General features: G+C 42.8%; 1 protein-coding gene across 11 annotated transcripts in view; it reads left to right on the top strand.

The window, feature by feature from the left end:
* The window catches only part of RPS6KA5 (ribosomal protein S6 kinase A5), a 181,446-nt gene that overhangs the window by 134,378 nt on the left and 22,407 nt on the right, over positions 1-24,661 (top strand). For all 11 annotated transcript variants that reach the window (XR_008417293.1, XR_002083628.2, XR_002083627.2 and 8 more), the window contains 6 exons: positions 13,247-13,397; positions 16,581-16,742; positions 18,649-18,774; positions 19,637-19,770; positions 20,465-20,558; positions 24,114-24,284. Coding sequence is in view for 8 of the 11 variants with exons in the window: in XM_019462028.2 (XP_019317573.1) it covers positions 13,247-13,397; positions 16,581-16,742; positions 18,649-18,774; positions 19,637-19,770; positions 20,465-20,558; positions 24,114-24,284 (838 nt within the window). In the remaining 3 variants the exon portion in view is untranslated. The remainder of the gene's footprint in view (positions 1-13,246; positions 13,398-16,580; positions 16,743-18,648; positions 18,775-19,636; positions 19,771-20,464; positions 20,559-24,113; positions 24,285-24,661) is intronic.

Raw genomic sequence — 24,661 nt, 5'->3', positions numbered from 1 at the left:
ATATGCCAGATCAGTAGCTGCGTACCAGCTGTGTGTTAATTTGCTCAAGCAATGCAACCACATTCGGGTACAGCACTGCAGTTGAAGTCACCACCTGGTTAAATTTACGATACTCCAGTGTCATCTCCAAGATCCATCTGTCTTCTGTACAAGCCAAATCGGTGAGGAGATGGGTGGGAATCACCACTCCTACGTCTTTCAAGTCTCTGATGGTGGCACTAATTTCTGCAGTCCCCTAGAAATGTGATACTGCTTTTGGTTTTGCCATTTTTCTAGGTAGAGCCAGTTCTAATGGCTTCCATTTTGCCTTTCCCACTATAATTGCCTTCACTCCACAGGTCAGGGAACTAATACGGGATTGTGCCAGCTGCTAAATATGTCTCTTCCAAATATGCATTCTGGAACTGAGAAAATAACCACAGGATGGTGTCCGGGACCCACTGAAGCCATCGTGAGATGGAGCTGGAACTCCATTGGTCACCTGATCTCCATAAGTCCCTACTCTTTTTTTTTTTTTCTCGTTTTATTGTAGAGAGAGAATGCACACACGTGCATGAATGGTGGGGAGGGGCAGAGGGAGAGAGAGAGTCTTAAGTAGGCTCTATAATGAGCATGGAGTCTGATGGGGGGCCCAATCCCACGATCCTGGGGTAATGACCCGAGCCAAAATCAAGAGTTGGATGCTCAAAACAACTGAACCACCCAGGCACCCCATAAGTTTTTTGTTTGTTTGTTTTAATTTGCTTGGTGGGAACTTTTTTTTTTCAACTAGGCTTTATGCCACTACGGAGCCCAATACGGGGCTTGAACTCACGACCGCATAAGCCCCTACTCTGACTGGTGGGCACAGGGATCTCCTGGAATTAGTGCCAGTTCAGAGCCAGAGTCCAGTAGGCCCCAGAAGTCTGGTTATTTCCTTCTCACCAATGTACAGTTCCTCCATTAAAAAGCTGTGGGCCCCTTTGGAGAAGGCTGGGAGAAAGAGTAACAGTATAAATTTTCAGGGTCCTTCCTTAAGGTGACTCATCTTTCCCTTCATTCAAGAGGTTCTGGGGGATATAAACTGGCTCAAATGTGGGAATTCATTGAGGGCCAGTTGATTGGGGAAGGGCAGTAGATATGACAAAGGGACACCAGGAAACTTTGGAGGGTGATTGGCTATCTATGTCACTTACTTTGTGGCAATGATTTCACAGGTGTATACATATATCAGAACTTACCAAAGGGCACACTTTTTATGTCAGAAGCTTATTGTACATCACCGTTATTTTAATAAAACTTAAATTTTTCTTAATATGCTTATTACAGGACAGATTAGGAAGGAAATTATTTCTCACTGTTCCAATTTGTTTAATACTGAAGTGATCAGTAATATTTCTTGTTATAATCATAGTTAAAGTCATGCCTGTTATTAAAATTTTAAAATATTACTTTGCTTATTTTAAATGGGCCTTTTGACAGTCTGAAAATGCTTCAGGATTATAGGAAACCTTGGTCATGGTCTTGAGAATTTGGGTTCCTTTGCAAAGTCATACCTGTCATGGTGACAGGTGCAAAGCTAGACTTAATGATGATATTAAATAGTATCTCCTCTGATTCCCCACTTTATGATTCCACATCCACAAGCAGTCTCCTTTTTCCAGTTTTCCTTTCCTCCACAGGTCTGCCTGCAGAGAGGTATATTGCTGCTTATGATGGCAGGAATGTTATGAGCCATGTGACACTCAAATTTAAATTGATTTTATTGCCTTTAGGTCAATCATTTGACATTCTGGCTTTAGAAAGAGAAAGGGCCTGAATCAGAGTGTCTAAATTCTTAAAACTAGAAAATATTTTTCAAGAACTTAGATAACATTCTTTCCCTTTAATCAATTATCGATTTGGTCATGTTATTAATAATTTTTTTTAAAGCTTAGTGTTGACCCGTGATTTCGTGGTTTGGGGGTTTTTGCTGTTGTTACTGAAATTTATAAACTGTGTCATCATTCAGTTATCCTAAACTATCTTTTCCTTTCAAAGTAATCATTCTGATTGTCTTCCTGCTATAAAGTCTTTCACAGTATGTTCTTTTAAAAATATGCACCATTCAGTATATATACAATGGGATATTACTCAGCTGTAAAAGAGAATGATATTTTTGCCATTTGCAACAACATGGATGGACCTAGAGAGTATTATGTTATGTGAAGTAAGTCAAAGAAAGACAAATACCATATAATTTCGTTTATACGTGGAATCTAAAAAGCCAAACAAACTAGCAAACAAAAAATGCAGAAACAGACCCATAAATACAGAAAACAAACTGATGGTTGCCAGAGGGGAGGAGATAAGTGGTGGGGTGGGGGGTGGGGGTGCAAAATGGGTGAAGGGGGGAGGAGATAATAGACTTCGAGTATGGAAAGAATAAGTCCCAGGGATAAAAAAACACAGCATAGGGAATAAGTAAATGGTAGTGTAATAGTGTTGTAGTTTTAGTGATAGTGTAATAGTGTATGTAGGTAGCTATACTTGTGGTGAGCAGAGAATAACATATAGTCTTGTCACTACGCTGGACACCTGAAACTAACATAACATTTGGTGTCAACTTGACTTCAATTAAAAAAAAACACATAAATTTAAAAAGTGGAAAAAAATGTACCATTCAGATAAATATATCATTGTCTTGTCCCCTGTATTAATTAGCCAAGGACTTTCTTCATCATTGAACCCTTCCATTCCTTAGTTTTTGTGATCTTCCCTGAATGCCGTATACTTTCTAGAGCTTTGACTTGAGGTGCTTCAAAAGAACATCTTATCCAAGTTATCTACCTGCTCTTGTTGTCTAGACATAGCCTAAAATGAGAGCAGGCATGTTTTTCTGGTATGTCAAATTTCAAAATGTAATAAGAATGAGAGGGGTCGCCTGGGTGATTCAACTTGGTTCAGTGTCCAACTCTTGATGTTGGCTCAAGGTCATGATCTCACGGTGTGTGGGATCATGCCCTGTGTTGGGCTCTGCACTGACAGCGTGCAGCCTACTTGAGAGTCTCTCCCTCTCTTTCTGCCCCCTCCCCTGCGTGCACTTGCACATGCCTGTACCCCCCCCCCCCAATGAATAGATTTTTAAAAAAGAAGAAGAAGAATGATAGGAAAAGTTTCTCCCTGATGTAAGAGTCCCTTCAACAGGGTCCTGTAGTCCTCTGCCTTCTGTCTGAGTGCCATCCATGAGCGGTGAGCACAGTTGTATAAGGTATTTTCAAGAAAGCCCCTTCCATTAATGAACAACTTTGTATAAAATCCTGCCCCCTTAACGTAAGTTGCAATAAGCTTCCTCTAACCTCTGCCCATCAATCCTGGTTCTGTCCTCTAAAGAACATAGACTAGTTGGGGCACCTGGGTGGCTTAGTAGGTTAGGCTTCTGACTCTTGGTTTCAGCGCAGGTCACGATCTTGCTGTTTTGTGGGTTCAAGCCCTGCATCAGGCTCTGAGCTGGCAACACGGAGCCTGCTTGGGATTCTCTCTCTCTGCCCCTTCCCCACTTGCACTGTCTCTGTCTCTCTCAAAAATAAATAAATAAGCTTCAAAAAAATTTAAAGAACATAGAGTAGTTCTGTTGTTTCTTCCCGACGTCGCTTTAGGGAAGTGAAGACAGTTTTATCTAGGATAAACCTTTCATTAGCTTTTCTGAGTCCGTGTCTTATTTTTAGTTCATGTATGTGGCGTGTGCTTTCCATGTGTGTCTCCCACTAGCCTTTATTCCCCTTCTGTGTAGAACTTCTCCTGGGCTCTGTGGGGAGGGGTCCACCCGATCACGGTATCTCCATCGGTTCTGTCTGCGCCTCCTCCTTTACTTGACTGGGGCTTTGTTACCCATGGTGGTTGAGTCCTGTGTCCTCACCTGAGAATCAGGACATACAGGTTCTGTTTGCACTTCTTCCGTCATCTCTGACAAGGGCGTTTCCTTGCCTCAATATCTCTGACTCTGAAATGTAGAAAATATTTGCCATGAGATGTTTATTTGGCATTTCATTATCTGTTTTATTTGGCTTTATTAGTGTGTTTCGTTGTATATAGCATAGTGTTCTATAAATTCAGGTCTAAGTGTTAGCAAAATAATACTCAACAGAGCTCTTGCTGTACCTTTTAGGTCAGGCGGTTAGCAAACTACAACCCACAGGCCAAATCCATCCTGCTGCCCGTTCTCTTGTGGCCTGGGAGCTGGTTTTCGCATTCTTAAATGGTTGAAAAAGTCAAAAGATGAACGATATTTTGTGCCACGTGAATATTCTATGAAATTTTGAGTTTCACTGTCCATTAGTAACATTTTATTAGAAGCCAGCTGGGTTCCTTCATTGGGGTATCCCCTCTGGCTGCTTTGGGGGCCACTGCAGCAGAGATGAATATTTGGCCCAGAGACTATGTAGCTTACAAAGCCTGAAGTATTTATTGTCTGGCCTTTCACTGGTTATCTGTCATCCATTGCCCAGTGAGAAACTGCCTGAAAACTCAGTGGCTTAGAACAACATACATTAACTCTCTCAGAGTTCCTGGGGATGAGGAATCTGGGCACAGCTCAGCCAGACCCTCCACTTCCAGGTCACTCGCAGGCTGCAAAGTGCTGGGCTGTCGTTGTCTCCAGGCCCACCTGGGAGACGATCTGCTTCCAAGCACGTGTGCTTGTCAGCAGGATTGAGTTCCTCGCGGTTGTTGGATTGAGGGCCTCCGGTCCTGGCTGGCTGTGGGCCAAAGACCACCCTCAGTTCCTTGCCACCTGGGCCTATCTAACTTGGCCGTTTGCTTCCTCAAAGCATGCAAACCGGGAAGGAACGGGAAGCGTCTCCCAGGTGGCTGGACTGTTTTGTAACCTAATCATGAAAGCAGTATCCTGTCACCTTTACTGATAGTATTGTTTATAAGCAAGTTACCAGGTCCCGCACACATCTGAAGGGAGGGGATGACCCAAGGAGATTGCTGTGAATATAAGGAGACCACGGTCATTGGAGACCATCTTAGAAGTCTGCGTGCCATGGGCCCTTACAAAATGTTTGCTGACCTCTGCCTTAGGTGATTAATTTCTTATTTGTCCTCCGAAAGAGTGTCTGTCTTTAGGGAATTACGTTGATTTTGTGTGGCCTTATTATAGTCTTCTAAAACAAAATTAAGATAGTAGTTTTCTTGTATTCTTTTATGCATGCTGATTAGTCAGTAACACCTTGAATTAGTTCATTTGTATTTTTTTAAATGTTCTGTTTACGAATGTCTTGCTTTTAGAGTTACACATAGAATAACTTTGGCAAGCATTATCATTTCTTTCCCTGTTTTAAGAGATCATTTTTTTCCCCCATGGCTTCCGTGTCTCTCTCACATTTTCATGATAAAATCCTTTATCAGCGTATTTTATAAAGGCTTCTTGATTCCCAGTGTGCTGCTCATTTTTTTCTTCTCTTCCTCATTTTCTGTATTTTTGTACCCAGTAGCAGCATCTGTGTTTCTTGAGGTGGTTTTGACTAGTTCCCACCCCCCCCCCCCAATCCGATGACGTGTGTCACAATAGCGATTCATCTACATGTTCTTCTCCGTGACACAATTGCAGCAGCTGGAGGGCAGAGTCCAGTGCTGGGAGGCTGCAGCTGGGAGAGGAACGGGATGGACATGACCCTGCCCTCAGCTTTCTGTCTTAACTGCCTTACATCGTCCTTCAGCTCGGCTTACTCCTGCTGCCCTTGCATGATGTGTGGGGATAGAATTGAATCCTGCTGTATCATGAACTTGTCCTCTGAAGCACTCACTCTCTAGGGCACTGGAGGGCTTAGAGCCCTGAACAGAACATAGGAAGAATCCTTCCAACTGTGGGAAGGACCCGCCAGAGGCGCTATTAGAATGGTTACTGTAGTCTGTCAGTGCTCCCCCTGAGACCTGGCCTTGGGTTGTTCCCGGCGAGGCTCTGTGGAGGTACTTATCACCACCTCTCATTACCACCCAGTCGGCTCTCCACTGGTCCCATCCACCTGAAGTCTGAAAGGTCAGCCTCATCCGTACTGGGAGAGGCTGTGGAGGTGGCCTTCTGCCTTTGTGACTCATTTGGTTCAGTTTCTGGAGTAATCTTACTGTTCCTTAGGTGCTCATGGTTCTCCAGCGCCTCCCGGGAGGGGCCTCAAACCTTTCGGGTGATAACTCTTGGCTCTGTACTGGCTCTTTGCTCTGACCTTGGCTCTTTTCCCTTTAGCAATCTCTTTGAAATTCTTTGCATTTCACTCTGTTCTTGACTTGAAATACTGCTTTTAGTTTACTGTCCCTTGCAGCCGCTTGGTCCTACATCACCAAGGTGTGGTTCTCCACCTTCTCGCATCCCTTTCATCCTGCTGATTAAGGAAAGGTGCTCCAGCAGAGATAATGGAGTGGGTGAAGTAAAGGCTTCTTGAGCATCATCCTGGTCACAGAAAAGAGAGAAAGGAAGAGGGACAGGGATGAGGCCTGCCAACAAAAACCAGAGTCAGTGTAGTGGGGTCCCAGCTTTAGCCTAAATCTGCACCCACCCCGTGATTAAGACACATTCAGGCATGTCTGATAAAGCCGTCTGGTAGACCCACTAAGTGCACGAGAATGCAAGGAGGAGGAGCCCAGGCAGATCAGCTCGGTCCTCAGAGGCCTTGGCCCTGGGGCGGGGGGGGGGGGGGGGGGGGGGGGGAGGGGGAGGGAGGCAAGTCTAGGTCGTGTGCATCACTTTTAGGGAGAAGATGCTATACGTTGAAAAGAAAAAGAAAGCTCTTACCAAAATCTTTACAAGATCGTGCATACATCTTTACGTCCTCAAACCTCACGGGGAACAGAAATGTTCTCTCTTCTGCACCAGAAGCCATGGCAGGAGTGAGCACCCCTCAGGTGGCTTGTGAGGCAAGAGAAGGAAAGGAGATGCTTTATGTGAGAGTGAAGAAGAGTATTTATAGCTCACTTAAGACATGCCCTGGGGGCTCCCAGGGATTACTGGCTGAGATTTTGAGTAGAGTCCCAGATTTTGCAGGAGTTGGTAAAGAATCTCATTTTATTATTCTTACTGGCAATGTCTAAAGAAAGACGGGGTAGGTGGATCAAGGAAGGGTTTGGTAACAGCCAAAGAGAAATGTCCCCTCTGGCAGCCAGTGTCTGAGAGCAGGAACAGTCCTGGAGTAGCCCCACAGAGGGGGAGGCTCCCCGGGGCACAGCCGCGTGCCAGCCTCTGTGCCGAGAAGTCCCACATAGCATTTCCTGGAATCCTTACAGCCTTGGAAAACAGGTAGCTGCATGTGCTGTTTTACAGACAAGGAAACTGAGGCTTGTCTTGCCTAAGAACTCAGAGCAACTGGGCGCTGGGACTGGGGTCAAGTACAAGATGACTCCTGGAAAGTTGCTTCATGCTGTCCCATGGCTCACACTTGGTTCTGTGCTGCTGTTTTCTTTCCTAGAGCTGAATGCTTATTTCAGGTAAGGGATTGGGAAGTAGTGGCCCAGACAACAGGGTGATTGATTTCATTCATCTCTGGAATATTTGCTGAGTAATTTTTACCTCCTAAGGCAGAGGAGAAATACAGAGGCAACGTTCTTGTCCTAAGAAAACTTGTATACTGTTCAGGAAGATGTGAATAAAAGGATGACAATTCATAATACCAGGAGTTTGGGGAAGTATTGGAGTGGTGAGATGACTGCCATGGAAATACAAAGGCGGCATGGACCCTTGGGGACTGAGAGTGTCAGGGAAGCGTTCATGACGGAGAGACCGCATGGGCTGGGCCAGGAGGACCCAGAGGCTTGCAGAGGCTGAAGGTAGGAAAGAAGGCCTTTTGGGCAGTGGGAAATACCCACAGAGGGTTCAAGACTTCCCAGCCCCCATGCCAGGCTTGTGCTGGTCTCCGTGGGTCTGTGATCTTATAAATCAGGTTCATTCTGTTGTTCCTGTTCTAAAAGTAACGTTCACTATAGTTTAAAATGTACATAAGGGAAAACTGTAATAACACCCAGAGACCAGCACTGCCAATATCTTGATATATTTCCTTTTAGTCTTTTACATCTGTATAATGTTGTACTTATACTAGAAATATAACTTCATATTTTCCAGTTTTTGCTTAAAGTCATACACATTCTCATGTATACAGACTCTTTGTACACATGATTTTGCAATGACTGTATAATATACCATTGAGTAGACGCACCATAATATTCTTATCTAGTTAGAGTAAATGAAGTTTACAGAAAACTTCCTAACTCAGGCAGGCATATAAGTAGTCCGGTAATTCTGGGACCACATGGGAACCAGCAAGGGAGAATCAACAATGTTAAGTCACAAAATAGGAAAGATTGTGAACTTTGAAATGGAGGACAAATAGAATCACCCCAAGAGAAGGCATATGCTATTGGTGAAAAAACAAAGATGTTATCTGCAGGCATCTGTTGCAACTGAGGAAGAAAGATCCTGAGTGAGCAAGGTATCGTAAATGGAAAATAATTTATTCAGGAAATCTATGTTGAGGACTTGCTATATGCTAAGCAGTGTTCTAGGCCCCAGGAAAAAAGCACTGAACAAAATTGCCTTTAAAACGAATCTCTCCTCCCTGAGAGCTTACATTTTAGCTGGAGAGATCAGAGTAACCAATCAATAAATACAAATAGCCTTTAAATGCCATGGAGGAAAAGAAAAGAAAGGAGAGGGATGAATAAGGTGGGGAAATAGGTATTTTTGTTCGGATGGTTCCAGAAGGCTGCTCTGATAAGGTGACACTTGAACAAAGACCTCAGTGGGGTGACAGGTGAGCATTGCCCACTGTACTAACACCAGTGTTGAGACAGTTCCGTATTGTTATATTGTTGTGATCATAAGAAACACGTGCACACTTTCATGAGCTCACTTTTTCCACCACATTTTATATGAAAATGTTCGAATACCTGTCACAGCGGAAACCTGCCTACACGCTGCCATGATGCTGCCATGACTATTTTACCATCCTTGCTTGTTGTATATCTACCCATCTGCCCATCTTGCTCCCCATCATAGTTTTAATTTTAATCTCGATGTTAGTACTCTTTAGTTCATACATTTGTTTTTTTTAATTTTAGAGAGAGAGAGTGTGTGTGTGTGTGTATGAGGTGGGGAGAGGGGTAGAGAAGAGAGAGAGAGAGAGGGAGGGAGGATCTTAGGCAGGCTTCACACTCAGCATGGAGCCCAATGTGGGGCTTGATCCCATGACCCTGGGATCAAGACCTTAGCTGAAATCAAGAGTTGGATGCCCAACCTACTGAGCCACCCAGGCCCCCCAATCCATACATTCTTAAGCTAATCAGATGTGAATTTCTTTCACCACAGAGGTTCTCAGAAACTTAACATTCATGAATAGAAAGAAATTTTATATTCATTTTTATATTATTGATTTTAATTTTATTTGATTTTTCTTTTTTCATGTAATTCCTAATCCATTTGGAATTCATTTCAGGTTGTGGTATGGGGCAAGGTCTTGCTTCGTTTATTTCCCAAATAGCTGGTTTCCCCAGCACATTTGTCAAACAATGTGGCATTTCCCATGTTGGCTGGTCCCTTTTCAAAAACAATGTAAGTTTGTGTATATGTCTGGATGTTTTTCAAGTTGTCTCTTCTGTTCATGTGATTTGGCTGTTGATTTACTTTGCTAGCACCTCACTTTTACAATCTTGTTTCATAATACATTTTAACATGTGGCTAAGCAGATCTTTCCCAATTATTTTATTTTTCAAAATTTTCTTAGCTCTGTTATTTGCTGCTTCTTGCAAAAAAAATATTAGGAGCATCTATGTTCTGGAATATCAAGTTAAAATTTTGTGTGTATATGTCTTGATTTGAAAGGAATCTTTCCTTACCTTTAGAACAGGGATAATAGTGGCTGCCTATTGATAGGATTATTGTATGGATTAAATGATAACAAACACAAGAAATGTTTAACGTGATATGTCAACTCAGAGCCTGTTCTGATTTTCCAGAGAGCTCTAAGATTTATTTGGGCTCAGTGCTCCTGGGCGGCTCAGTTGGTTAAGCGTCTGACTCTTGGTTTTGGTTCAGGTCATGATCTCACAGTTCATGAGTTGAAGCCCTGCATAGGGCTCTGCACTGGCAGTGCACCCTAGTTGGGATTCTCTCTTTACCCCTCCCCTGCTCTCTCTCTGTGTCTCTCTCAAAATAAATAAATAAAAACTTTTTTTAATGTATAAAAAATAGATTAATTAATTAAAAAAAAAAGATTTGTTTGGGCCCCACCCCATTACAGTTCATTTCTCAAGTTTCCCAGATTCCCTTTGGAGCTAAAAAGAAAGAGTTCTGGGTCAATACCAATTCAGAAATCTAGAACATTCGAAGAGGTCAAGTGGCAACAACGCCTGAGAAATGTCTCCCTGCCCTTGTTGCAGGATGTTCTAGTATTGTCACGGCTAAAGGTCCATGAGCATCCTCCATCTGTGTCCCCCTTTCTGCAGTGCGCATTCTGCGTAACTGCGCTGGTCTGAGCTTCAGACTGACATTCATACTCACAGGTCACAATAGGCTGTAATCTGGCACCAGTTTTACTTAGCTTCCTGAGATACAGATCAGGAAACATGGGTATCAGCATGACAGCATCAAGCACCTCTTCATCAGGGGTCCTTGCAGTGACCAGGCCTGGCTGGCCAGCCCACAGAGGGCACACTCAGCCATTAGTGATGGGAACAGGTGGATGGGTGACCCCCACATGGGAAGGCCACCACGGGACTGCATTGTTCTACTCCTCTGTGCACAGCTTCCACCGCTCCCCCCTTCCAAGGACACCCTTGGGGTAAGAGACAACACCCAGAAACTTGTGTTCTCTGAGTTTTAAATAGTCCTGTCTGCTCACACATCTCAGGGGTGACTTCGCGGTAACCAGGCACAGCTGTCATTTCACATGCGTCTCGGCCCCGTACGTTTCAAGGAAGCAGAAGAAGAGATCATCTTCCCCTGGAGAAGAGATTTAAGCCTGCTGGGGGCTCTTTCTCCTGACCAGCGCACCTCCATTTCTGGTCCTCTTCCTGGCCCTACGGTTCTCCGCGGGATTAGGCTTCAGAACCTCTCCACGCACTGAGGAAGCCCCGTGCCACTCCGTTTACCAAGACGACAAGGAGCCTAAGAAGCGGTCCTGCTGTGCTACCTCCTGCGTGGCCCCTGCTTTCACTCCTGCGAGCTGGGGTGCGAGCTCACCATCGCCTGCCCGACCTCCTCCGGCTGCTTCTGGCCATGTTCGCTGCAGCCAGGAAAAAGGGAAGCTTTGGGGCCACCACTGGTGGTCCCTCTCGTCCCCTCGTCAGTACTGCTCTGAGAAACCCCTTCAGATTTCCACTCCGTCTCTTCCTGTTGTGCTCCCTGCCTCACTCCAATGTCACGCTCTAGTTCCTTGCGTGTGGCACCTGCTGCAGCCGTCGGTCGCCCACCAATGCTGTCTGCGTGCCCAGACCTCCGCCCCAAGTTGTACGCGGAGTCTCCCGCCCCTCTTCCCAGCTTGGCATCTCAGTGGGTCCATCCCTGTTTCCGGGTGCTCCCTGTTCTCTCGATGCCCCTCCTTTTGTGGATGAACCGCCAGGGTTGGCATGACCGTTGCTTTCCCTAAGTGCCTGTACAGAGTAGACTTCCAGCAAATGCCGATGACTCAAGTGTATGGACCTACAGAATCAGTACCTTCCGACGACGTCAGCCAAAGTGCTTATTTCTCAGCCAAAGTGAATGTCAGCAACAGGGTATCTATTTCACACAAAAAGTCCCTGCCTGCTAAAAGCACATGAAAGGTGGGGAAAATGGAAAAGTCTCTGCTTAGCTTTCCCTCAGAAACCGGGCTGCCAGTGTCTCTCAGAGACGCCTGTGCCTGGTCCCAGGAGAGGATTCTGTCCAATGCAGAAAACCCTGACGAGCAGCGAGCCCTGGGGGAACACTAAAGAACCCTAAAGAGAAAAAGTGTACTTCTTTTTTTTCCCTTGTTCTGTCCGGGTTTTTTTGCATCCCCAGGATGGAGTGCCAGAAGCGGGATTAGCTTTGAAATGAACAAGACGGCTAGAATTTCTAGTGAAAACTTACAGTTCCACTGTCATTTCACTGATTCTCAGTGGCTACTGGCTGTGGTTTTCTCTGTGGTTGGTGTAGCCGAAGGGAGCCAGGGGCACACAGGTCAAGCGCTTGCAATGTTCCCGGTGCAGCACTAAGCACTGTCTTCGCTCACTTAAGCATCATAATACCCATTTTAGGTTAAGGAGACCGTGGTGTGAAGAGGTTCATTAACTCTCAGAGTCGCACAGCCAGTTAGCAGCAAGCCAGAGTTTGAATTCGGTCCGGCTCCAGAGTCCGTGTGCTTAACCACACTGTGCTGTCTGTTACAAATGTGTTACCTGGTTTTGTTCCATAACGGTTATTAATATTTTAATGCCCAACAGGGAATCTTTTTACAAACCCGAATAAAGGAATAACTATCTCCGTGTATACCGTGTTAAGCTTCTTAATTTCAATCTGTCCCTTTCATTATTCTTTCTCATTATTCATCTGCCCTTTCACAGAGGCAGAGGTACATTTGGATTGGATTGATTTCTTCCATGACCTTAGCATAAATTCAAATATTTCATCAAGAAACTTGATTATCTTAATGTTTCACCTTCCATAGTAAACAGTAGACTTTACCTTTGAGTTCCTTATAGGGTTTACCTGACTGTTTTATAGTGGGAGATAATGAAGCAGGTGATCTCATCCCATGAAAAGCCCCAGGTCTGGTGCTCGTTTTCAGATATTAAGAGTGGAGCCATGCCCCAGTGGCTGTGACCCTACCTGCGTTGGCCTGCCTTCCCTCCCCATTCCTGCCGGGCCCAGCTGTTCCCCGGCACACAGGGAAGGGGAAGAGAGAAGGGTATGATGGTTGGAGCTGAGCGCTGGATTGACTTCTCTGAGTTTATTAGGAGTTGTTTCCATTGGGAAATCTTTCATCAGAGAGTCAAGTCAAGGTCTAACCTGTCCCAAGCCTTCATTTTTTTCCCCAATTAAATATTTGGGGTGGTGGTTCCCCATTAAGAGCGACTTACACTGAAAAAATGATCCAACGCTTTTCGTCTCTCTGCTTAGTTTCGGAAATTCGATTTCGTGGCATCTCATTTTAAATACTTTTGCTCTGCTTTTCACATATAGTTTAGTTTCAGAGTGTGTGGCACAGTACTTGTCTTGCTAAGAATATCGTCACTATAACTTCATCCTCTGGTTGTTTTAATAGCAAGTTTTATCTGTCAACAGGAGAATATTAAAAAGCGAGCCTCCATATCCTCAAGAAATGAGTGCTTTAGCTAAAGACCTGATTCAGCGTCTTTTGATGAAAGATCCCAAGAAAAGATTGGGATGTGGTCCACGTGATGCGGATGAAATCAAAGAACATCTCTTTTTTCAGGTGAAATTTATTGAACAGATGGTTTTATATGGCCTGCTATTTACAGGGTGCTTGGCATTCTTCATGAAATGAGTGAACATGGCCCCTTTTGGAGACATTTGCTCCCTGTCTTCACATACACTGTACCTTTTTTTTTAAATAGCAGGGACCCTGTAGGAATCCTAGGATCAGAATTCTCCTTGGAGGGGCATCTGGGTGGCTCAGTCAGTTAAGCGTCTGACTTTGACTCAGGACATGATCTCACAATTTGTGAATTCGAGACCCACATCAGGCTCTCTGCTGTCAGCACAGAGCCTGCTTGGGAGCTTCTGTCTCCCTCTCTCTCTGCCCCTCCCCCGCTTTCACTCTCACTCTCTCAAAATAAGTTAACATTTAAAAAAAAAAAAAAAGAATTCTACTTAGAGACACCTAAATGGTCTTTTTCTGCCTAAATGAAGTGAGAGTGGGGAGGACCATAATGGCGTTCAGTCTTCCATATGCTTATTGGTTCGAGTTTTGAGTATTGGTTTCTATTTATGATCTTGAAATTTAGGCATATGGACTGAAGGAGCTTTTTATTTTTTACTTTTCTCTCAGTTCATGAGCCATTCCCACCAGTGTGTTTTGCCCTTTAGACAGTGATTTCATGCTTTCTCCTTTTCTCGGGAGCAATCACAGAAAATTTAAAATGTACCTATTTCTCAGTTACGTATCTGTAACATAGATTTATTTATTTACTTACTTACTTACTTACTTATTGCTTATTCTGAAGAAACCTAATGAGACCATTCTACAGAGTACCAATACATCTGCTTAACTTAGTTTGCTCACTTTAGTAAAACGAACAAAAGAGCTCCAAAATTTTAGATAACTGGGGGAAAAGAATTAAATTGGCTGAGTTGGCTAGCTATTTAAGTCTGAGTAGTCAACCCAGGATACCATGACCTCAGTTTTTAAAACCCTGAACTTAGGACTTTTAAAAAATTTCATCACCTCAGTAAGCATACTTAAATGTTTATGGTCTAAAGGGACCATCCGGGTTTTATTTTTATTCTGCAAACTGAACTTTTACAGTATTATCACCAGAGCAAACGAAAACGCCTAACATAACAAAGGAAAACTGCCCTAGAGTAACCTCTGTGTTGTCTATTGTTTTTTAAATCTAGAAAAACAAGTGATGGTTGAGAATAAGAATTACCTCTCTGTATTTCTTATCTTTTTTATGTGTGACGTATTTTTAAATTTTGTTTTAGAGAGAGAGACAGAGCACGAGTGGCGGGGAGGGGCAGAGAGAGAGAGAGAGAGAGAGAAAATTCCAGAGGTTCCATGCTCAGCACAGAGTGCGACAGGGGATTTGATTCCACAACCCTGGGATCATGACCTGAGTCAAAATCAAGAGTTGGACGCTTAACCAACTGACCCCCCCTCTGTATTTCTATACTCAAAAAAAGAGCACCAGTCTCTCAGTTGTAACCCGTTTAAAAATATGTTACCGCACATCTTACAGAAGTTCAGTAACAGAAATACATTTAGAATAAAATTAACTTCTCAGTGTGTACATTTCATAAATCAGCATGGCTTACAAAGATTAATAGTTGAACAAACTATTTCAAATACCTTGTTGAGAAATGTGGCTCAAAATTTAACAATGTAAAATTCAAGAAAGTGCTCAAGCAAAATACCCCCATCATATTTTCATAGGATCTTTTTCACTACAGTTCACTATATTTGTGAATATTACAGTATCTCTTTCATATTACGGAAATTTTTCTATAGCTTGAAATAGTAATTTTAGGTTCTTTAATGGCTTTGCTTTTTAAATGACAAGGACTCTTTAGGAAAGACCAGAGTCCAACTTGTAAAGACCTAAATGGAGAGGACGTGGAGAGGAACGTAACAGCGATCAATTTTCTACATACTAAACATTCTCCTGCTAACAATATATTTCTTTAAATTACCCCTTTCCTCTAGAAGTTTCTCTTAATGTATGTATAAATAGCCAAGCACAAATCATATGCTTGTAATGGAAAACATTACAGCCACACGGAGGACAGAGCGCTAACGAGAAAATCAAGAGACTGACCCTTCCATGAGCTAATGTTTAAGTGAGAAGGTTAGTTCTTACTTCCAGGCTTCAGTTTCCATCTGGGTCTAAAGGAGATGAGCTAATTGGTCTCTAAAGCCCACGCTAGCTGAAAAACTTGAAGATCTGTAATCTAATGATTTTTTTTCTCCATTGCCTCCACAAGAGGGCATAATAAAAACATTTTTTCGTTAGTTGATTAAACTTCCTGAACGTCATCCACTGTCTCTGAAATCAGAATGCGTCTTACAATGGACAGCTTAACCGTTCTACTTCATAATGCCTTTTCTTTCTTCATGGTACATGAAATCATGGCATATCTCACTATGAATGAGGACATCTTAGATTTGAAGAAATATGTTAATAGAATAGCTGTGGGATTTGATTCAATAAGTATTATCTCAGGTTGTTTTAAGTGACAGAAGGAGCACAAAGAAAATAGAGCACAGAGTTGGCTCTATTTATCAGACAACAAGTGTCTGGCATGGGGGGAGAGGGGGCTCGGATTATCCCATGGGGGAGACAAGAAGCAGTATTTAAAAAGCTAGGATACAGGCTTAAATGAGAAAAGGGTGATTATATCAGTATGATAGGATCATTTAAACTTACAGACGTAAACAAGTGCATGACTTATAGTGAGTTTATTTTCTAGTCTGTCCAGATGACCAGGAGGAAAAGCAGGTCTAGGAAGAAAGCTACCTAACTTTGTCTCTAGAAAATAGGAATATTAGAGTCAGCATTCATATTCATAGAGCATTGAAAAGCCCTTTGTCATCATTCAGTTTTATTTTGTTCTGGCCTTACACCTTCAGGACAAAAGTAATTTTTCTGTTTTCCCTATGGGTGAATTAGGATATCCTGGTGCCCCCCGGAGGATACGGCCAGACCCCACAGTGACGGAAGGCAGTCTCCTCATTCAGGCATAGCATTGAATGCAGCAATAAACTGCAGTCAGAAAATGTGCTCATGCTTGGGAAAAAAACATATTTATAATCATTGGTTTGAAAGATGTGCCCTTTCCCTGTTGCCTAATTAAAACCCTAATCCATCTGTGTTAGTCTCAGAAAATATTTCCACTCTGCTGGTCTCTACTTTGTACCCATTTTCTTTTTCTGTTTCAGAAAATAAATTGGGACGATCTAGCTGCCAAAAAAGTGCCCGCCCCATTTAAGCCGGTCATCCGAGATGAATTAGATGTGAGTAACTTTGCAGAAGAGTTCACAGAGATGGATCCCACGTACTCCCCTGCTGCGCTGCCCCAGAGCTCCGAGAGGCTGTTTCAGGTAATCTCCAAGAGAGGGCGCTCCTGTGCGGTGGCCGGATGTGCTGTGAAAGAAAAGATTAATTTTCCCATATAAGTGTTCTTGGCGTCTTAAAAGCAAGATCCTCTAATCTCTTCAAAATGATTAAATATGGAGATGTTGCAAATTATTAACTGAAGCTTATGGTCTGTGACATAGTAGATATTACTTACATGTTTGTTCTTTTTTTTTTTTCATTTTATTTTTCATTTTTTTAAATTTACATCCAAATTAGTTAGCATCTAGTGCAACACTGATTTCAGGAGTAGATTCCTTAGTGCCCCTTCCCCATTTAGCCCATCCCCCTCCCACAACCCCTCCTGTAACCCTCAGTTTGTTCTCCATATTTATGAGTTGCTTCTGTTTTGTCCCCCTCCCTGTTTTGATATTATTTTTGTTTCCCTTCCCTTATGTTCATCTGTTTTGTCTCTTAAAGTCCTCAGATGAGTGAAGTCATATGATGTTTGTCTTTCTCTGACTAATTTCACTTAGCGTAATACCCTCCAGTTCCATCCACGTAGTTGCAAATGGCAAGATTTCATTCTTTTTGATTGCTGAGTAAGACTCCATTGTATCTATATCTATATATCTATACATATATCTATATCCACCACATCTTCTTTATCCATTCATCCATAGATGGACATTTGGGCTCTTGCCATACTTTGGCTGTTGTCGATAGTGCTGCTATAGATATTGGGGTGCATGTGCCCCTTTGAAATAGCACACCTGTATCCTTTGGATAAATACCTAGTGGTGCAATTGCTGGGTCGTAGGGTAGTTCTATTTTAGATTTTTTGAGGAACCTCCATCCTGTTTTTCAGAGTGGCTGCACCAGCTTGCATTTCCAAGTTCTTTATGTAAAGAAGTGTTGATTTTTTTACTTGAAATTTTATTTCTCTTCAGTTGCTTTTATAGAAAAATACAAGACTACTTCATTTTACCTCTAGCATATAAAATTGTCTTCAGTTCATAAAAAGTGTTATCTGATTCTTTATCTTCAGTGAGAAATCTTAACTGTTTTCCAACTCCTAAAAAAGAATTAGGGAAGATTTTATACTGAGAAAAAGGTCTTTCTCAGACTTATGCTATTAAATGGTATCAGAAAGCTATTAAAACCATTAAAGACTATTAAATGCTATGAGAGATTCACTTCTGGACCCCCATAAGTATGCCATTAGTATGGCTTCATCTGGTCACCTGGGCTGTGTCTCTGGACCTTAATGACACTAACATCTAGCACGTGGCTGAGCACATAGTAGATGTTTCAAAAATGTTCTTTGAACTAGTGAGTGTTCTAGCTTGAACAGATTTATCATCTGTCATTATACTACTCTTGGTTCATTCTGGCACGTCGTTCTGCCATTTGATTTTTATTTCTTTTCCAAAACTCCATTTGAAATTTTTAGTCTAAGGAAATCTAATCTGAGTCAAATAATTGCTAAATTAGAAACTCGCTGTAGTGAAACTTGCTATTTTTTGAGCTTGAAAAATGATAACTCTTGGGCCACTTTGTTTAATACCTTAACTGTACCTTTTTTGAGAAGCTAGTTGCGTTCCTAAGTGAACTTTCATCAGCAATGCGAAAGAACTCCATCTCTGAGTCAGATATTGGGGGTGGAATTGGACAGAAGGTTTTTCTGCCTTTAATTCTGAATTGGTTTAATTCTACCAGAAGATGGCATTATCTCCTTCGGAAAAGTGTGTCTCCATTGATTTGAAATCTCCATTGATTTGCATTTTAGATTGCAAATAAAATAAAATTAGATTCATCTCCACACATATTTGAATGTTTTTCACAGAGAGTGAAAAACATTATTACAATCTGGACTGTGCTAAACTGGAAAATTGCAAACCCTTGTTCCTTACTCTTCCTTTTCTTTCTTAGGGCTATTCCTTTGTCGCTCCTTCCATTCTGTTTAAGCGGAACGCGGCCGTCATAGATCCCCTTCAGTTCCACACAGGAGTTGATCGCCCTGGAGTGACGAGTGTCGCCAGGAGCGCAATGATGAAGGTATACACGTGCTTAATTAAATGACACAGTTATGATTTAAATACCAATGCTAATTAACATTGTCAAGGCCAATGAATTTAATAGGCTTACCATTTGAGTAAGGTGCAATTTTAAGAAATGAATAAATGGAAATAGCAATGTTTGCCCTAGAGAATTAGTCACATCCATTTCAATGAACTCCTTTTTACAGTGATAGCAAATTATATATCTTAAAAAATTATACAGGTGAAAGTAGAAATGATCTAAAGCAAGCTGAATCTTGGAAGCATATAAATATATTCCATGCATATCTATTAACATTAATAATGTTCTTTAGGGGTGCCTGGATGGCTCAGTCGCTGGAACATCCGACTCCGCTCAGGTCATGATCTCATGGTTCTTGCGCTCGAGCCCTGTGTTGGGCTCGCTTCTGTCAGCACAGAGCCCACTTCAGATCCTCTGTCCCCCTCCCTGTCTGCACCTCCCCTGCTCATGCCCTCTCTCTGTCTCTTACACACAAAAATAAATATTAAAAGAAATAATAATGTTCTTTTACTCTGTTATTTATCCCTCTGTGTTCCTAGTATTTTCTTTTTTTTTTTTTTAAGTTTCTTTTTATTTATTTTGAGAGAGAGAGCACACAATCGGGGAGGGGCAGAGAGAGAGGGAACGAGAGAGAGAGAGAGAGAGAGAGAGAGAGAGAGAGAGAATCCTAAGCAGGCTCCATGCTGTCAGTGCAGAGCCCAGTGCAAGGCTCGAACTCCCAAACCATGAAACCATGACCTGAGCCGATATCTAGAGTCAGATGCCCAACCAACTGAGCCACCCAGGCGCCTCAGTTTCTAGTATTCTCTTAAGGTAAATGATATTGGTTTCTTATCAGGACTCCCCATTCTATCAACACTATGACCTAGACCTGAAGGACAAGCCACTGGGAGAGGGAAGTTTCTCAATATGTCGAAAGTGCATACACAAAAAAAGTAACCAAGCATTCGCAGTCAAAATAATCAGCAAAAGGTAGGGACCATTTCTGGCATCCTTTGGCATTCTTTTGTATGGACTCATCCTGGTCAAGGAATTCTGTAAATTAGGATTTTTATTTTGAAATCAGTGGTTTCTTGTAAAGCTTTTTAACCCTGGTGTAGCCATTCAGCTCATTAGCTGATCCATTATCCTCTGACTCTAATAGATGTTTGCTGGTAAAGTAATCCATTTGGGACGTAAATCATGGCGTGACAGGCTTTCGAGTCTACCGTGAGAACATTTTCCGTGGCAGTGATAATCAGACTTGCCCCATTCATTTCGACAGCTGTTGCCACTCCTAATAGTTGTGTATCTGAATTTTTTTTTTTCTGAAATTACTTAGCAATTTGCTGGCAGCTTTTGGGAGCCAGCTAGTTGTTTTGGGAACTCATTATTACTTCCATGATTGTGTATTCTTACTACCAAAATGTCAGGCAAGTGAGGCACCCATTTCTTCATGATGGGCTCTTTTCTGACTCAGAAGTAATCATTTTCTCAGGAATAATGCATTACTTGTTCTGGTGGGTGGTATGATTCATTACTGTCATGGAAACCTCATTGTGATACTTGAACACTTACATTCTGAACACGCTGTAAATAAACACAAAACTAGGGCTGGGATAATATGGACATGAAAACTTGGTGAAGAAGGTACGTACGTGGAGGCTAATCATTTTCATCCCTGCAGGATGGAGGCCAATACTCAGAAAGAAATAACAGCCCTGAAACTCTGTGAAGGACACCCCAATATCGTGAAGCTGCATGAAGTTTTCCACGACCAGGTATCTCACACTATTTTTCTGTCCCTACTGACTCACACAGAGTTCGTCTTTTTGCCAGTTGAGTTGCAACTGCCAGGGTCAGAGTTAGAGATAATGGGATATGACCTGGCCACCAGAGAGGGCAGAGAAACTTCTTACCCACCCCCAAAACCAGTGCACGCTTTCACTTCTGCTCTTCTCACTCAGTCATAGGCATATGTGACATGGACGAAGGGCAGAGGGCAGGGTGGGTCACAGCTGCTGGGCCTCCCACCGGCTCCACTGCGGCCCTCCACAGCTTAATCCCTGGACTTCTCACTATTCAGTTAACAATCAGCCTTCGACTCTCTTTTCACTTCTAGAATAGGATTTAGAGTTTAAGCCTAGTTAATGCAAGCTCCAGAACAAAGATGAAGCAGAAGGGCAAGGGTACCCCCTTTCCTCTCCAGATGGCACGTTCACTCAGACCACAGGCCAGGTCCTGCTTTGCAACAGGACCCCGCGCAGAAGCAATGTACCTCTGGATGTGGGAGGAATGTGTCAAGTCCGTGTCTCCTCAGCCCCTCCACCGCCAACCTCCATGACAATAGTTGCTCCATTGTTGACACATTGCCCCCTGAGACTGGGGGGGAAGACACAGTCCTACTTGAGACAGCATGCTAAGCACAAAAGCCGATACCAGTCCTGGATGCAGCTGACCCTAGCTTTACCAAAGAAGAAGCAGACTCAGAAGGGTCATGAGCCCTGTCCATGGTCACAGAGCAGGGCCATAAGCATCTCGTTGGGAAAATCTGGGCCACCTCCACTGTGCTGCTGTAACAGCATGTCCTGGGTAGGCCGAGGCCCAGTTCTCCACCACACTGAAAGTTCCCAGAGCACTGGAATGATACAGCTTAGCCACAGTGACTGCCGCCCTTTAGTATTGCATACCTTACATGGTCCAGGTACCGTCCCAGACTCCACATGCGCGATTCAGTCCTTACATAAGGTAACTCCACCAGGTGGGAAAACTGAAACTCTGAGAAGTTAAGCGACAGGATCTCACAGCTTGTAAGTGGTAACGCCGGGCTCTGAACCCAAGCAGTCCGACTGCAGAACAAGCTTTTAATTACTCTGCTCTGCTGCCTTAGGGGAGGCAGCAACATGGCCCGGTTCTCCCAGAAGGTGAGCGAGCACCCAAAAATAACATCGTCATCTCCTTTCTCTTTGGCTCTCGTAGTCAGAAAAGGGAGGTCTTTGAGAGGAGGACTTGGAGGAGCTGCTCTCCGTGCTCCTACTGCGGCCACCTCATGGGGCCACCTGACTGCAGTGGAGGTAGTGAGTCCCCCATCCGCTGGAGGTGCCTAAAAGGAGCCCGGACAGTCTCCTCCTGGAGATGATTCACATAACAAGTCAAGGGACTGGTGGATGACCTTCGACACCCCCCTCTGATGTTTGCACTTGGGCCCAGCTCCATCCCAGCTCTTACGTTCTGGCGGATGTCAGATCTCAGGAACTGCATCCCTCCCTTGTTACTTATGCCACAGGTTAAATTTATTGTTTGCTATTTTTATATTAAAGAGTTACTGAATGTGAGTTGTCTCACAATGTGACCCTGTATCTACTAGTACAAATATATAATCATTCTGCTGTCCAGTTGTTGATACCTGGGGTGATTTCTTTCTGTGTTGGTGACACAGTTGCCTAGATCATCCCCAAGTACACACAGTCTTCTCTTTGACGGAGGGGTGAAATGGATTAGGGTGGGTCTTCAGCCTCTGGGTGTGCAGCATATAGTTCACTTCGTGTGCGATGATTTGTATTCGTTTCCTATAGCTGCTATAACAAATTACCACATACCTACACACTACCAATTTATAATCTCGCAGTCTGGAGATCAGAAGGTCAAAATCAGTCTCACTGGTATAACGTCTGGGTGTTGGCAGGGCTGGTGCCTTCTGGAGGCTCCAAGGGACAATCCATTTGCTGGCCTTTTTTAGCTTCTGGAGACTGTCCACCTTCCTTGGCTCGTGACCCTTCTGTATATCTCTCCAATCTCTTGTTTCCATAGTCCCATCCCATACTGTTGGCTCTGATAGATAATTTAGACAGTCCTCCCAGCTCAAGATCCTTAATCACGTCCACAAAATCCCTTTGCCATATCAGGTAACATCCACAGGTTCTGGGGATTAGGACACGGACATCTCTGGAAGGCCGTTAGTCAACTGTCTCATATACATTTTCTCACTGTTATCTACATTCTGTTGGCAAGGGTCCTAAAGTCACAGAGGTTAAGTGGTATCCCCAAGGTCATAAGTAAGTAGCAGAAGCAGCATTCAGATCCAGGGTTGATTCTAAAACCTATCTTCAAAAAAATGTTTTAATGTTTATTCATTTATTTTGAGAGAGAGAGATAGAGAGCAGGGGAGGGGCAGAGAAAGAGGGAGACAGAATCCCAAGCAGGCTCCACACCATCAGTGCGGAGCCAAATGCGGGGCTCAAACCCATGAACCATGAGCTCATGACCTAAGCCCAAATCGAGAGTTGGACACTTAACCGACTGAGCCACCCAGGCACCCCTAAAGCCCATCTTTTAAACCATTCCATTGTTTGTTAGTCACTGGCAGATGTTTGTAACAGACCTTCAGTGTTGACCTGGTTTGTCATACGTAGAAACTCAAATTAGCTTGATCTCTGGTAGGCTGGAAGCAATTCTCTTATTAAAAATGTTCACCTTTTAAAATTCGCCCAGTTTGTACAGGATAATTATGAAGCTTTTTCTTTCGGGGAGGATTTTGCTAATTCGAAAAGAAACATATTTGTCAAGTGATGTTGGTTCTGTAATGCATAGCACCTGAATCTGGTGATTGGCTATCTTTCTTTAAACAACATGTTTGTGTTCATTTGAGAGCTGATACAGTTCCTTTGCTTTTCAGTTGCTCCTGAGTTATTTTCTTTATGGACATGTGTGCAAAGCATAGTAAATAAATAACTTTTTAAACTCTTTAAGATAACGCCATTGGTATCCAAAGCAATTATTTAAAAAAAAAAAAAAAAGGCAGTGGGTTATGGGTATTTGCCGTGGGTATTAACAAGGAACCCTGAAACTAATCTGTTGAGGTCTGACAGGAGGTTCAAAGTGACGTCATGAAACACCTTTTTGAAAAGATAAATTTGCTATTCATTGGGTGTGTCAGGCCTCCTGTGGGCAGTTGCCCATTCTCTGTCATTAATCTTCTATATTATTTAAAGCAGACGATTTCACATTATTATCAGCACCAGGTCACACTTTAAAAAGAAAGCTATGTAAACTTGATCAAGAGGGTTGGAATGGAATTCAAATGAAAGAATTAGTCAAGGAAAGGATATATAAAGATTTCACTGCAGTACTTGAAATTTTCCATTACCAAAATAGAATTCTAAAAAAGCCACATTACCCTTCGATTCTTTCCTCTAAAATATTACGGACTGCTGTTGATTATTTTACCAAGGGATTCTGTAAATGTATTGGTGATAGTTAATAGTCAAGGAATGTTTCATACATAAATACACTTCTCTTCATGAAAGCCCTCCACGTTAATCTTTTTTCTTATCTAGCTTCACACATTTCTGGTGATGGAACTTCTGAACGGGGGAGAGCTGTTTGAACGTATTAAGAAAAAGAAGCACTTCAGTGAGACCGAAGCCAGCTACATCATGCGGAAGCTCGTTTCAGCTGTAAGCCACATGCATGATGTCGGCGTGGTGCACAGAGACCTGAAACCCGAGGTATAAAGTGACGTGCTCTCTCGTGTAACTCAGCCTCGCCTCATTACCGAATATCCCCCCGAGTATGTGTGGGCTTTTCTTGTTTTGTTTTTTAGGGCTTCCTGCTAAATAGATACTTGCAGATATCCTGTTTCTGGGATTTTTTTTTTCTTTTCTATTTTAGTCAAAAATAAATTTGTCTTTTTTTTTTTTTTTTTTTTTTTTTTTGCCAGCAGATCATCTTGAGGTTATATTTGTAAGTGTGAGAGCCTTTTATGGAAGAAATACTTTATGCAACAGTTGTGGGCTAAAAATAGCTATGGAAATTTTTGTAGCAGAAAATAATATCCCTCCTATATGTGTACCATTTTAGAGGTTTATTTTTTTAATGATGTATT

Source organism: Panthera pardus, unplaced genomic scaffold (genome assembly GCF_024362965.1).
Source record: "Panthera pardus isolate Hobbes unplaced genomic scaffold, ASM2436296v1 HiC_scaffold_24, whole genome shotgun sequence".
NCBI lineage: Eukaryota > Metazoa > Chordata > Mammalia > Carnivora > Felidae > Panthera > Panthera pardus.
The sequence above is the reverse complement of the archived record's forward strand: the minus strand, read 5'-3'. Positions and strand labels throughout refer to the sequence as shown.